Below are 15,769 nucleotides of genomic sequence, written 5' to 3' on the forward strand. Positions count from 1 at the left end.
TATTAAATTGTTTTTATCTCTCTCTTCCTCCCTACAAATTAGAACAGTTTTATTCTTTTTTGTTACCATTGCTCATTTATTGTAACGTCCTGAATCGCTTCAATCATATGCTTACTCTGACGTTTATTGGAGAATCACTGACTCCTAAGTCACAGGCACATGCCTAGTTTAGGAGCCAGAGTTTAATGTTTTACAAAACCTACAATTTATGCCTAGTCTTTACGGATGTTAATGTTGTGATGGCTTTTGGTGAAAATAAAGAATTTATTATTTATTTATTATTATTTAATTAACAGCTTCTTCTTTTTTTAACATATATTGAAGTTTACAATCCGGAATAGTTGGAAAACAAATTTTCTTGTGAATGTTATATTGGTATATTTATTGATTTACGATTAACTGATTAACGCTCGTTCTCTGTGTGTGTGAGAGGAGACCTGTGCTGTGTCCAGCAATGTGAAAATAAAAATCTGGTGACGATGATTTTTATACAGAATTACGTATAAGTAATTATGTCATAGCACCTGTCAATAACGTATGCAATAAAGTTTTTATCGTCCTCTTCGGATTAATAAGACTAATTGCGTTCGCATTGTTTAATTGGAACAACGTCAGAATTTTAATGATAATTAACTTTAAACGTGGAGATATTACGTTATTTTTAATTTTAAATTCTAAGCGATTAACGTTAGATCGGCTGCGTCCGTGAAGAGAAACACATTAAATTTTAGATGCTCGTTTTATGGATAGTGATAAGGATTTTTTTGTATGTGAGTCAGAATATATCATAGGTCGTCATTGGAAGGTTATTGCTTACTTATAATTGCTTTAAAATGCGAGTGCCAGAGCAATTTCTTTCATGATATTTTCGACTATAGCATGGAGTGGTGAGACTTTAATATTTTTTATAGTATTTTTTGTTTAAGTGTATAACTTGAGATGTGTTTTTTAACGTCAACTGTAACTCTTTGAGTGTTTTGTAAAACGTGCCTTATCTTTCCAAGTTTTAACTCATCATGCGTGACTCCAACGACGGGGACTGCTCCTCAAACCTTCGCATCAGCATTGCAGTTCTTCGCGGCTGCCCAATGTGTTATATCAGAAGGATCAATACCGGATTCTGATGTTCAAGGTGAATATTCATGAGTGGTTTATTTTAATTTTATTATACCATTTTTGAAAAACTTAATCATTATTACGATTTTCATGTATTGTTTAAGCATGCATTTTAATTAAAATGTCGTATCTTCATTAAGGTTGTGCCGTAATCATTTTTGTTTATACCCATTTATTTTTTCTAAATATTATTTTTAACTTTACAGATTTCGAAGAATTTGATTTCATAATAGTTGGAGCAGGAACAGCCGGTAGTGTTTTGGCAAATCGCTTGAGTGCTATATCTGAATGGAAAATACTACTACTTGAAGCCGGCGGTGATGCCCCAATAGAAGCTGATGTAAGTACCTAATAATTATTTAGAAATACCTCTTATTTGAATAATTGTGTGGAACTAAACATAAGTAATTAGGTTCCAGGTCTGTACGGTGGATTATATACAAGCAAATATGATTGGAATTACCTAACTAATAAAGATGGAGTAACTAACGGCGCTCACATTAATGAATCCATTTATTGGCCACGCGGGAAAATGATGGGAGGCAGTAGTAACCTTAATGCTATGATATATGTTCAAGGAAATGATCAGGACTACCAAAATTGGTACGATGAAGGTAACACTGAATGGACTGTAGAAGAAGTGCGCAGATGTTTCAGGAAAGCTGAAAATTTCCAAAACGCTGATGCGCTGAAAAATCCCGAAATAAGCAATCATTATGGGCGAGATGGACCGCTGGTTATTAATAAATACAACAGTACCTATCAACCTGTCAACGATAGAATTCTTGCCGCGTGGGATGAAATTGGAATTAAAAACGTTGAAGACGTGAATGTCGCAAACGTGTTAGGATCAGGATCCCAGGCTTGTACAGCTACTAATGGAGAAAGACAAAGCCACAACAAAGCATATCTGAATCCAATTCTACACAGATCAAACCTAAAAATACTTAAAGACAGCTTGGTCACACAAGTATTAATAGATCCTTCTAGTAAAACTGCTTACGGGGTAGATGTATTACATGGCTCACAGAACTTCACGTTTTACGCTAAAAATGAGGTCATTCTAAGCGCAGGAGCTATCAACTCACCTCAACTTCTGATGTTGTCTGGAGTTGGCCCAGAAGAACATCTAAGTTCAAAGAATATTTCAGTTATAGTTGATTCACCAATGGTGGGACAAAATCTACAAGATCACTGTATTATAATTATAATAATGTACACGGACGATCCAGGTCAACTGACCGCTGCAGAACAACAATTTGGTACCATACAGTATCTTTACAATCGCACAGGATATTTAGCGGAATATGATAAATCTAACTCTCTAGCATTTTTCTCTGACTCCGAAAACGCCACTTATCCGAAATTCCAAAGTCATTTTACAATGCTTTTTAAAAATAGTTCCTCAATTGAACACGTTTTAAAAACAATGTATAGGTTCAAGGACGAAGTAGCAGACCCAATTATTGAACAAAACAAAAAGCAAGCTGTTTATATGCATATATTCAATCTCCTGCATCCTGAGTCAAGAGGGAACATTACTTTGAATTCAGATAACCCAAGAGATGACCCGATCATTAATCCGAACTATTTTTATGATCCTAGAGACCTAGAATCAGCAGCAACGGGTCTAAAAATTCTTACTAAGACTCTAAATACTACAGCTTTAAAAGAAGTTAACGCCACTTTGGGAAGAATGGAGTGGGGACCATGCAACGGGTATGAATTGGACAGCAGAGATTATTGGAAATGTGTTTGTAAAGAGATGGTGCTTACAATATATCATCCTGTAGGCACTTGTAAGATGGGACCAGATCCAAAGACTTCAGTGGTAAGTTCTCGGTTGAAAGTACATGGAGTAAACAATCTCCGAGTAGTAGACGCGAGTATTATGCCGACACTTACTAGTGGTAACACCAATGGACCGACGGGGATGGTGGCAGAAAAAGGAGCTGAAATGATACTAGAGGATTACAATAAAAATACTGTAAGTAAATAGAAACAATATAAAAATACTGTAAAGATTAGAAATGGCAGTAATGATAGTAGAGCTTTAAGAGTTACATTTTTTACTTTTTTATCACACTCACAGTGTTTTTGTTATATGTTGCGGTTAGTGTACTCGGTACTACAATAAAGATATGAAAATAAATGATTTTATTATGTAGAGTAGTTTTTATCTTCGCCTGTTGTTGGCACGTGTGTGTAGTGTTTTCTCCATCCTCTAAAAGTTTAGTATTCAATTGTAATACTGAAGAGTTTGGAGATACATACAAATTGTCAGATGTATCGTACCCAATTATTGCATCGCAGATTTATAAGCAGCGTGATCTCATAGCTAACTGAGTAGGAGTCTAACAGCAAAAGTTTGATTCTATAAATGTCAAATATCATGATTTGGTCTTAATTAAACAAGTCTATTTTTGTCCACAAAACCACCTCCGATGTTTTGTAAGTATTTTTGTTAGAATCGCCATTCATACCTCAAATCGTATGTGAAAAATAAAACGCCCGACAAATCTTAAGCCTCTGCCAATCGCGTCATTGTATATTCAATACAAGACATAAAAATATACTCGGAATAAACTGTTGAATAACAAATAGGATCTCGAACAAACAGCCAGTAGGATCTAAATAAGGAATGTAGCAAACGTAGTGAAATAATGGGATTTTCGAATTTTTCCGGGAGCTATCGTAGTGACACGAATTATCATAATGGTGAGGCAGATGTAACAAGGGACGGACGGAGCCGTAGTTTTGTATACAGCGCATATAAACTACCTTTGTTTTACTACCGTATAAGGTAAACGAGATTTCATTGCGGATTTATACAGTTTTGCAAATATGCCAGAGTATGAGCTGCTCTAAGCAGGGGCATTAAATGTTTATCTATTCGCTCAAAATTCGGTACTAATTTAAGTCTTCAGAAAGTTAAGTCAGTGGCTTTTACGTAAGTAAAATTTATATTCAATCGCTTTCAACGTGTGAGCTATATAGATATAATGTAAATATTGTCATTAGCTAAAGCCTGAATCTAATTACTGTAGTAAGAACAATAAAAAGTGTCCAAAGTTATTATAAAGAACATTTACAGGATTATTAACTTGTAATAATGTAAACCATTTACCACACCTTCATAGGAACTTAACATTATCTAAAACACCTAACATAAATCTTAAAGCAACAAAACGCACCACGCATAATATAAAATCCAAAAAAGCCAGCCACAATACAGCCCACATTTTCCGGTTTTCAACGGCTGAACATACTTACCTCGCCATACTTACCCTTCACTAATGATCTGTTACCTCTTCAGTACTTTACTCTTGGAGCATTCAACTAACTGGAATGGCCATGTGCACAAATCTGTGCGAAAAGCCTGCTGACGTATGTGCGAACGGGAAATAATAAATAATTACCCAAAACCAGTTACCCAGTTAATTCAATACCCCCGTATTTACCCGTGAATTGCCTGGGTAACTAGGCTGTGGAGGTCAGATAGGCAGTCACTCCTTGTAAAACACTCGTACTCAGCTGCATCCGGTCAGACTGGAAGCCGACCCCGTAGTTGGGAAAATGTTAGTCAGATGATAACTCTTGCACACAAACACGAATAATATACAGGTACCTACATATTACTCTAATAATAATATAAGAGGAACTCTTGTAACTTTGGCAGGTATGGGAATAGCTTCTCCTTTTGTTCACATACTCTTAGACTACCTTATACGCTATACGGCAAACGATCACATTTGCCTCCCACAAATGGCTATAAGAAACCCCCGCTTCACCATTTTCCAGTTAAAAGGAAAGCATGCTAATTTGTAACGAGTTGGCGTTTTAAAAATGGCGGCGACAGCTGGGTAACGGTTCTGAATATTAAAACGCGTCGTGACAATAATATGGTAGACTTTTTATTTTGTTTCGTTGTTTGCAGATTATTAAGTAAGCTGTTTTATTTGTGTCTGTTTATTCTGTTGGTAAATATTTTTTGAATAGTCGTTGTATTTAGCAGCGGTTTAAACAATGTTTGTTACTTAATTAGAGAGCAATAATACATGCCTTGATATAGTACAAAGTGTTTAAAAGCTAGCCAACGTAAGGCCTAGATGGATAGTTTCTTGTTGCCTTTCTCATGGTAATTGTAGCCGTTCTAAAACATATCGATAAATCTAACAATCTTATTATTTTTAACTATTTTAGATTGATGATTCATGTGTTTCATAATTGTTGATCGTTGTCATATGGATCATAATAATCAAGTTGACCATGTGTGATAGAACTCAATTCTTATAACCGAATTTTCAAAGTCTATTTATTTCATTACGCCAATAATTAATAAAAAGGTTTACGAAAATTCTATGAAGCTTGTACAATACAAATACATGTGTAGGTGGTGTTCTAAATATTTACAAGTTTGTTTACTAAAAATAAGTAATTAAGATAGAATATTTTTATAAAATCTCTTTATTAGATAATAATTAATTCAATTTAATTGCTTGTATCTGAAGACAAATATAGGTTACGAAAATAACGTTTTAAAATTGATAAATGAAAACCCACAAGCTGTATACCTAATTTGAAATTAGTTAGAATATTAATTTTCGTGTGTACACACCAATATTTGCGAAATGGCAAACTTCTAGTTACTAGATTGGTTTTACTCATAAATAATTTCATGTTTAGGATTACCTTTATAATTAAATTGTAGAACATTTCAAAATTATAAAAGCTTTACAAGTGTAGGCTTGAGTAATGAATATGTATTTGATGTAGCTTTTCTTTACATTGAAATATGAATTATGTTAACCTACATTATTCGCGTGTTCGAACATAGAGAGGTTTTAATTATCGCAATACATTACACTAGTTTGATTTGACTTATTAGTTGTTGATAAGCGGGTAGTCTTAATCCATATTGAGTTACCCACCAAAGCAGCAGTGTCTATCTTTCCAGATAAAATTAAAAGAAGGTATATTCCACCTGAAAATGTAAACAAAAAATCATCAACTCCATTCCCAATCAAAAAACATTCCTTCTCACTGCTTTCCATTGTAAATACCAACTCGCCCTTGACCGGGTCCTTTCATGAAATATGGCGGAGAAATTATTTATCTCTCGTATCCTTATAAAACCATCGGTGATCCGAAACCGCCAGATGATTAATATGGGATATCCCCATAGTTTATTACTCTTGCAAAGATATTGTGTTCGCTGGTTCCCTCCCAGCGGTTTAGAGTTGTACACTGCAAACTTTTAGTCGGTTGATAGTTTGTTTCGGCTCATAAATCAGTATGAATATGAATACACACACACATTACACAGATCAGGCGGTCAACCCGTATCAAGTCAAGATTTCCTTTTTTAAATTAAATTGCCAACTATAGGGTCAACTATCGGCCGACTGTTTAGTGTTTGGTCTGTCGTATGTAGGTACTTTTAGTAGGACGAAATTGTCAATCGTGCAGATTGATTTTAGGTAATTATCCCTTATAGTGTTCATGGACTGGGTAGCGGTGTATTTGCGATATGTGTTGTCATTAGTCATTACTTCGGCTATAGATTAATTGCGATCGTTTGACGGATTAACTGGATTTTGCTGATGTGATTGCAAAAGTATGTGTATGTGTTGTGTTCGAGTCAGTTCGCTGTGTACTGAATAATGGCTTTTCGTGGAGTATCGATGAAATCATAGCAACCATAACCAGGTTATTACGACCATAATCAGGTTATGATTGCTAGATGTCCTGTCTAGACCGTCCAACCAGTCTATGTTTACAAGAATTCAGAAACCAGTATTGGATGTTTCCAAGATGTGGGCACAGTTCGTAGAAATATTAATCATATTAACTAGGGATTGTAGAAAGACCATTGATACTGTTTGTGGTCGCAATCGTATTGATATACAGAATAGGTACATTAATTTATCAAAATACAAATTCTTTATTAGCTTTTCATGAATTGTATCCATATTACTAGATAGTACCTACAATAGGAAATATAATATGATAAGAGAAAATAACGAAACTTGAATATGCTTCACTTTTAATTTTCTCTCGAGTTAACTAAAACTACTAGCAATTTATCAAAATCTATTATTTATAGGATACTAGAAACATAAGTTATTATCTCTGCTAAAATTTCAGTTCACAATGAAAATATTATGTATGGTTCATACCGCTACCGAGGTAGGTGCCCAGAATAAATTAGGGTAAAAGGCCCTAGCGTCGACCTTTCAGCTAAGGGATGGGGCATACTCATATAATCACTGAGATTAAATTCTACGGAATATTCCGAGTATTCCCGAGGATTAACGAACAATGTCCCGAAGGTGTATTTTTATTATCATCTGCTTATAAACGAGGAAAAATTGCGTAAGCACGCGCAAAAATGTGTGGGTTCGGGTTTTGCGCTCATTTTTCGGTTGGGTAATAATTTAATTAATTGGAGTCTAATTGATTTATTTGCTGTTGATTTTTCGGGCTTTGTGTTTGAAAGGGGTGGTTAAGTCCTTATATTCATACATTTTAAATATCTGCTTTTTGCAATAAGTTGAGTATATTTTAATAATAGTGGTAAAGCCAATATTGAGTTGTTCAAAGCCGATTATAGCCGACATAGAAATTGGATTAAAAATAAACTGTGAAAATAAATAACGAAAAGCAAATAAAAGGCGTACACAGTTTGGTATACGATATTGTTTATCACATGGCATAAAAACATAAAGAAATATAACATATACCGTTCCATTATTTAATTTTTTTAACTCACATTACTCTTTAATCATATCAAATCCGACAGTGTGTGGTTTATTAATATCTACACTTGTAACTATGTTTCTCCAACTCAATATCAATCGGGCGTATGTTCAGTCACGCCCCCGAACTTTGGGAACTTTACAACAATGTGTATGTACATAAATCAGGGTTAATCGCGATACAAGAATGTCAAGCGTTATTAATTATACACACTACACGTAACTATGGAGAATATTGAAAGAAAAACACGTTGGTTGTAAAATATCCCCATAACATTTTCTTAATGTGTATAGCTTTCAGTAGAAATAGAAATCCTTTATTTGCCAAAAATGTATGTTACAAATTTGATGGTATATAAATTTATGGTGTCCCAATACATTTCGCCTTTTATTTTTATTTTTTTGATAACAACGACTGGTTGACAACATTGTTTTTTTATTATTTCAGTAACAGGACATCATATCAAAAACAATACATAATCTGTAAAACAACTGTCTAACGGTTCAAGAGATACAGCCTGTTGACACACGGGTGGACAGCAAGGTCTTAGTAATAGGGTCTCCGTTTTGCAAATTGAGTACTGAACCCCTAAAAATAGAGATATCTATCTATAAATAGATCCTACAAAACCCCCGGAAATTCCTCTGCAAAAAACCACATAAATCGTACCACGACTTACCATAGTTAGCATATTGTAGTATTTCCAATGGCGGCGCTCGCTAAGCTTCTTAAAGCCGATGGCAAACTAAGCGTTTAAAGATCATCCTTTGTTTATATTATCACAGTACAATTGCTCTTAAGTGCCTCATTTAAATATGAAGATGTATTTGTCAATGTTAGAGTGAAGTACTTATCTACACTGATATTAGTAAAGAGGAATCATTTTTTGCTCGCTTGTTTGTCCGTTGCTTGTTTGTTTGTGTCCTGAAGGCAAGGCTCCGAAACTACTGAACCGATTTGAAAAAATATTTCACTGTTGGAATGCTTAGTGACCGAGGCTAAATTTTATCTCTGCACTGGCAGTAAGTAGTCCCCACGAAACACGAGTTAAACCGCGGGAATCGCCTAGGGTCATATAACAAACAAGATTATCAGAAAAGTGTATTTTAATTGGTTATTTGAGTATTCTGGAAGCCGACCCCCACATAGTTGGGAAAAAGGCTCGGAGGATGATGAGGATGATTTGAGTATTCATAGACGTTGATTGCACGATGTTGGTTTGACCCCTTATATCACCATTAAACATTAATTTTAATTAAAAATAAAAGAAGACAACATAGAAGAAGAATCTCAAAGAACAACGATGGTAATAAATTACCATAATATTATGGGTCTGCACCGTAAGAGTTGCGGGGAAATTTGTTAGTGTTGCAACTTAAAGTGCTTATCTAACAACTGAAGTAGCTTTTACGAGCAGATTGAAATTGCCTGAAATTAAGTTAAAATGTTTGACTTAGCTAGCATTTTGAAGGATAAGCTGTATACTTTAAATTATGCAGTATGGTGTTTGTTTGGGTTTACAAAGATATGTTAATAATTATACTAATGATTTGTCACGACTTACGAAAAGGAAAATAAAAGGCGTCAAAACATTAACTCAATGTACAATTTTTTGTTAATATTTTTACATTTTGAATTTAGAAAACTTTTTTTACATAAACACACTTATACATAAGGGTCCTGTCCGAGCCGATCTGTCTGAACGGACCCTCAACATATGCTTAATATATTGAAACATACACTTTATTTTAGCTAGAACGAGGTACCAGCACTTCGGGCTTTATCACCAAAAGACCGTTAGTCCATAAGACCAAAAGTACTAAAAGTGAGAACACTATACTTATTTCCCTCCCCACTTGTTTGTCCTTATTCTTCTATTCCTAAGACATTCCTGTGTACGCCTGTCTGACCAGGGATGTCCAGGTCATCCTAATAAATGCAAATGTGATGTGGGGTATTCACTTACGGGGAACCACTTGACACCTAAACTTTTACAACTAGAATTTGCAGAACGTGTTAGGACGAATTTAAAGTGTATTTTTAGATGTTCCAAGTGGAAAACAGGCCACACAGAAAAAAGAGGAATTTCAATTTTTAGTTCTGCTTTCTAAGAAGCTTCATTTGCAGGAAAAAATGACATGTTTCTTAGCTATTGTTGTTTGTTTTGATTTAAGGTACATGCACCTTTTATAACACTGTGTAATGCGCGCACAATTCATGACCTTTTGTAGGTTAAGAATACTCAAATAGAAACTCAAATTGGGGTCAACAAAAAGTCGTACAAAGCAAATCTTCCCGGATGCTTCCTAGTAAAATACCCGAGCACTTAAACTCTTACAATTCAAGAACTCCGTGTCAGTGTAATTTGAACACAATGAAACTCCCGGTTTCGGATTTACCAACGTCCGTAGGTAATAAATTAAAGGTCTAATCTCGGGCTTGTCTCAGTGTGTCGTTTCCTTAGAGAATTTAATCAACTGGATACGTCGTGGATGTTGCGGTTCCTCCTTCCTGAGAGACGAGACTGACGTCAGTTATGTTTACTCGATGTGTGCGTATTACCAGTTTATGCTTGTGCAGATTGTGCACGATCAGTCGCATACGGCCTAACTTGATATTGTGCGTGTGTAAGTATGCTATCACTATTTGTTGTGTAGTCTCGACCTCCGCGCGTAAATTGGCAGTCTTTTGCGCATAGAGAGTCTCGCTTATTTCGGCTCCTGCTGGTTAATTGTTCTAAGGTCGTCTCCATGAATCAGGCGGTATTTTGTAGACAAAGAAATGGGGCGCGAGTAACTAAGAAAGCTCGTGCTGTTTAATTGATTTACATTCGGGGAGTGGATTCATACTATGAGTGTCTTTCGTGTTACTTGCCAAATGAATTGGCTTTTATACTAATAAGGGAAGCTTAAAATAGTGATCTATTTTAAGATATGCGTTAATAATAATGAGTTCATGTACCCGATTTTGTCATGCCATTACATAATAAATTGTAATCAAATTGGTTTATTGTTAAGTACTTTCCTAAAATACTTAAGCAACAATGAAATTATTCGATTATTTCCGTCGAAATAGACACGATGAAATAAAAAAGTCTGAGATTTGAGCTGAAAAATAGATTACTGTCTTGTCGGAATTATTAGTTCAGCAAACAAATCCATCGATTTTGAAGCAAAGATTTTGCTGAATGTCTGAAAACGTTTTTCTTTTTATAGACAGACAATTTCAGCGCCTATTCTGAAATTCAACAATTTTGTGAAAGGATTTGTTAGGCCTTCAGATTTCTTAGTCTAAAGGAAAATAGATTTAAATTGAAATGCGAGGAAATCAGATGGTATAATTGAATTGTAAGGTAATGTTATCTGCTGTAAGTTTTTCGCAATTTCGTTCTACAAAGATTTAGTTTAGGGCAAATTCTTCGAATCTATTTGGATTTCTTTGCTGTTTTTTTTAGAAATTTTGATAAATTGCTCTTGGTTATAATTATTTCATTAAAAATATTCAGTACAGTATTTTTCAAATACCAATTATAATTTTTATACCAGTGCTTTCAGTAAGTCGGTGAGTTTCTTATTGAAGAAATATGGACTTATTAATAATAAATTAATTATTAAAGAACCGTACAAAAACCCAAAAGAAACATGGAAGTTAAAAGCTTACCACCATAAGAAAGGGTATAATTTTGTTAAATGTTGTTCTCAAAAACCATAAAGGAGTAGTTTTCTAACAAAATCAAATATTAATGAAAATGAGCCGCAGTTTACGAATACAGCATTATTCTACTTATTACTTAAGATATGCCTATGATTAATATTTGAACTAAGCCACAGAAATCTGTATTTATAAGGGAATAGAACTTACGCCTTAGGTAATTTACGAAATGAGTAAGTAATTAACCTTAAGAAATTGAATCGGATCAGAGCCACAGAAATAAATAAGTATAACATGAATTCATTATAGATCACATTCTTTATGATTTTTTTAAATATATATAATTACTAGCTTTTGCCCGCGACTTCGTTCGCGTGGAATGGTGACTTCCGGAAGATTTTTGGTTTGACTAATAGATGGCGCTATATGTCCGGACTAAATTTTATTTTTATATTTCTTTGTAATAAAAACTATCCTATGTCCTTTCTCAAGTTCCAAACTATGTCTGTACCAAATTTCACACAAATCGGTTCAGTAGTTTAGGCGTGAAGAAAAGACAGACAGACAGACAGACAGACAGAAAGACAGACAGACAGAGTTACTTTCACATTTATAATATTAGTTAGGATATAGTTAGGATTAGGATTCGTGTCAAGCATATTTCAATGTAGAGTTATTGCTGCATCAAAATCTAAAGTTGCATTGAAAATTCTAAACTCTAATTACAATAACGCCATCTCTCACCATTCTCAAGATTTCTATAGTCCAAACAAACGAAGGGGCTTGTACTTGGTGGAGCTAAACCCCCTTTGTTACAGAACCGAACTTGCTTTGATAAGATGGTACGCATTATAAGGATTAGTTCCAAGGCTACATTGATTGAGCCAGCCATTAGCCCCATAATTGGATTTAGTTGTGTCAGTGTCATGGAGAACAAAACTATCGGAGATGTCATAACGTAAAATCCTATAAGAAATTTGTGGCGCTTCAAAAACCAGGTGTTCGAGGGATGAGGAACATTGCTAACTCTGGCCTTACACGCCTTCTAAGGAACCCGCTTGTTATTTTAGAAATAAAATCACCGTGTTAATCAAGACCAATCTTTGACAGTTTGTTTTCGGTTTGACAACGAACCTAAACGCGTCGTTAGTCCTTGTAACTGATCACGCCTGCCGTATGTCACTTGACCTACAAGGCGACGCTTGACCTACCTTCCTTATGGTATCTCCGCTATCTTTCTTTCCACCGTGGTCAGAGAGCATATAGCTGATAAACGAAAATTGTTACATGATTTACTTCTAATAATTTCGGTAATAATGTGAGGAACTTTGCGGGGCGTTTCTGCGAAAATTAATTTGCATCCTCTACGTTTAATGGTAGTTATTTAGTGTGTTGATTGGCAATAGATTAACCTATTCAGAATATGGTTTCCAGAGTTATTTTCAAAAACTGTTTATGAATGTCTATACTCCTCTATAAATGTTTATTTATTTATTTATTTAAAAACACCTTAAACTATCTTTACAGGATCTCTTATCCTAATACGACAGCTAAGAACTAAAAACTAAGTATTTAAAAACTAAATTATTTACAATCACAGTAATCCACTAAAGTTAAAATTATATACTAGGTATTGTGTTTGTAACATAAAATAAATAATAATTCCTTTGCGAATTCACCAAAACAACATGTAAAAATATCAATGCTGCTATGTAGATCGTTTACGATACGGATGGCTCTGGTTATGGGTGCTTTGGCGAGTAAGTTGGTTCTCGCTGTAGGTACCAGTAGCAGAGGCGGGCTTCGCCGCCGCCACACGTAGCGGTCCGGCACACACAGGCTCAAGCGCTGCAGCACTGCCGGGTGACTCTCCAATCCGCGAAGCACCTTCACCAAGTAGGCAACCAGTGCAAACTCTCGTCGGACACGCAGTTGATTATAGCCAACCATGCCCAGGACAAACAGGGTGGGATACATCAGTGGGTAAAACGGATATACCCCATATAGTTTCTTATACAGGTGGCGAGTAAACTTATTTTGAACGCGCTCCAACATTACCGCGTACTTCGCTTCATGTGGGGCCCATATGACCGCACTATGTTCCAGATGACTCCTGACTAGTGCATCATATAGGACCCTGACAGCTGCGATATTGGTGAAGCTATGTGTCTGCCTCAGAATAAATCCTAGGTTTCTGTACGCTTTCTTACAGACTCTGTTTATGTGCTCCCGGAATGTCAGATCGGGAGTCATGATAACACCTAGGTCTCGCACCTCGGTTACTCGTTGTAGTGGCGCCCCGTCTACCACATAATCATAGCGCACAGGTGTCCGTGCGCGGGTGAAGCTCATCAACGAGCACTTGGATACGTTGAAGTATAGTTTGTTTTCATGACTCCATTGTACTATGCGATCGATATCCTCCTGAAGGCGTCTGCAATCTGATTCGGACCTAAACTCCAGCAGCAACTTACAGTCATCCGCAAATAATAAACAAACGCCATGCCTTACGACTTCCGGCAGATTGTTTATCATTATCAGGAATTCCAGTATGTATACACTTATATTGAAAAACTGAAGAGTTTGTTTACTTCAACCCCTTAATCTCAGGAACCACTGATCCTTCATTAATACATAGATAGCCTATTTATCGAGGATATTATTTATCAAACTTTTTATCTAGATGCGTGAAGCATCAGCAGATATTAAACTAATAACATACAATCTGTCTTCTTTTTAGCATTGCAATAAAACTATAGAATAAAACCTCTTCCAATTATTATTGAGAATACAAGAAACCTGTTTCCAAGCTAGTAAATAAAATTCAATTTATCCTGGGAACTACTTGAGTGGAGTAGCTTTGTTGGGCTAAGGTCTGGGAGATAAAGCCTCTCTGTAGCATTTGCCTCGCAAATTCTACATCTTGAACAACTTACTTCGCTTTTCTCAATGTTTTGAATGTTTGTTTTTATTGTGAAGTAAATACTATTGTGTTATGTTGAGTGTTAATTGTTTTGAATGAATATTTAAGTTTCCTTGTATTATTTTTTATGTTTAATGATAATTATTTTACATAAGTTTTTATCTTCGTATGAATATTATTAGCGTTAGTAAGTTAGTATTATTCTCATTCTTTATTTTCTTCTAGTTACTCAGTTATTTAAAAAAAATAGGATTTTGCAACAAGTGCAGCATTTATAACCCTATGTGTGAAGTTTTTCTTTACTTTTAAACAAAATAGGAAAGTATGTTCCAACAGACCACCAGAAACCGTTTTCATTTCCACCAATCATCATTAACTGGAAAGAAATTCGGCGAATAGGTACAGAAAATGAGTAAGACAAAAAACCATCTAAGCTTCGGCCTAAATAAAGCCAAGATTGAATGAATGGTGGATGAGCCAGGTAACAATAAAATAAGGATAACGACATCCAGGTGGACCCATAGAATTTAAATAAGCACTGAGCTCTGATTAAGAGAAACTCATTTCTTTTTCAAAAATAAAAAAGACCTCCCGAAGTATTTTTTTTGTGAAGGAATAATATCATTTATAATTAAGAAATAATAAAACATTATATTATTAAAACTACAATTATTATATTTATATGGCGCAGTTTTGAATTCAGTTTCGAATACTTTTTGAAGTGAAAAAGTGTTTTGTAAAATCCCTGGAATTGAATTAAAATACAAATATTTACCCAACATAATGACATTTACAAGAATTTTATACTGACATTATGTGAAAATTTTCCCGGAACTACAGGCTGACCAATACAACATTGACTTAACATATTCTGCTGCCCATATCCCACACCTACTTTAAAATATTAATTAATTACTTTCGGGAACTTATTACAAGAAATAAGTTGAACTGGAATTAAAATTATATATTACTTAAATTAACAATGATACCTCGTTTATTTATGGTGTAAGCGGTATTGTGAAAACCGCGCTGAAGTTCAACATTCATCATTATTTTAACAACGTAAACATTGTTTAAATGATTTAAAATGCTGTATATTTATTTATTAATTTGTGTGTATACTGAATTCACGGATTCACCACAAAATTAAAATATTGTTTGCCTTAAATTAAGTGCATATTATTATGCGGACTGATGACAAAGATAGTAAAAACACAAGCCGTGGTGTTATTGTATAATAATAGTGATTCAGTTGTTTTAAGTACAAATGCATAACTTTAGATAGCAACCGTATAAAATTATTTCATAGAATAACACTCC

At 34.7% G+C, this 15,769-nt stretch overlaps 2 protein-coding genes across 2 annotated transcripts; one reads left to right on the forward strand and one right to left on the reverse strand.

Moving 5' to 3' along the window:
• The first annotated feature begins 674 nt into the window (after positions 1 to 674).
• On the forward strand, positions 675 to 3,238 carry LOC110379179 (ecdysone oxidase). Its single transcript, XM_021338726.3, has 4 exons — positions 675 to 887; positions 1,005 to 1,132; positions 1,323 to 1,456; positions 1,529 to 3,238. Exons 1-4 carry the CDS (start codon positions 880 to 882, stop codon positions 3,113 to 3,115), a joined length of 1,857 nt encoding a protein of 618 aa, XP_021194401.3. The 5' UTR covers positions 675 to 879; the 3' UTR covers positions 3,116 to 3,238.
• Positions 3,239 to 12,777: 9,539 nt separating this feature from the next.
• On the reverse strand, positions 12,778 to 14,061 carry LOC135118753 (uncharacterized). The gene is made up of 2 exons (XM_064041552.1): positions 13,312 to 14,061; positions 12,778 to 12,792 (listed from the first exon to the last, which is right to left on the reverse strand). Exons 1-2 carry the CDS (start codon positions 14,059 to 14,061, stop codon positions 12,778 to 12,780), a joined length of 765 nt encoding a protein of 254 aa, XP_063897622.1.
• Between the last annotated feature and the right edge of the window lie 1,708 nt (positions 14,062 to 15,769).

This window comes from Helicoverpa armigera, chromosome 2 (assembly GCF_030705265.1).
Source record: "Helicoverpa armigera isolate CAAS_96S chromosome 2, ASM3070526v1, whole genome shotgun sequence".
Taxonomy (NCBI): Eukaryota; Metazoa; Arthropoda; class Insecta; order Lepidoptera; family Noctuidae; genus Helicoverpa; species Helicoverpa armigera.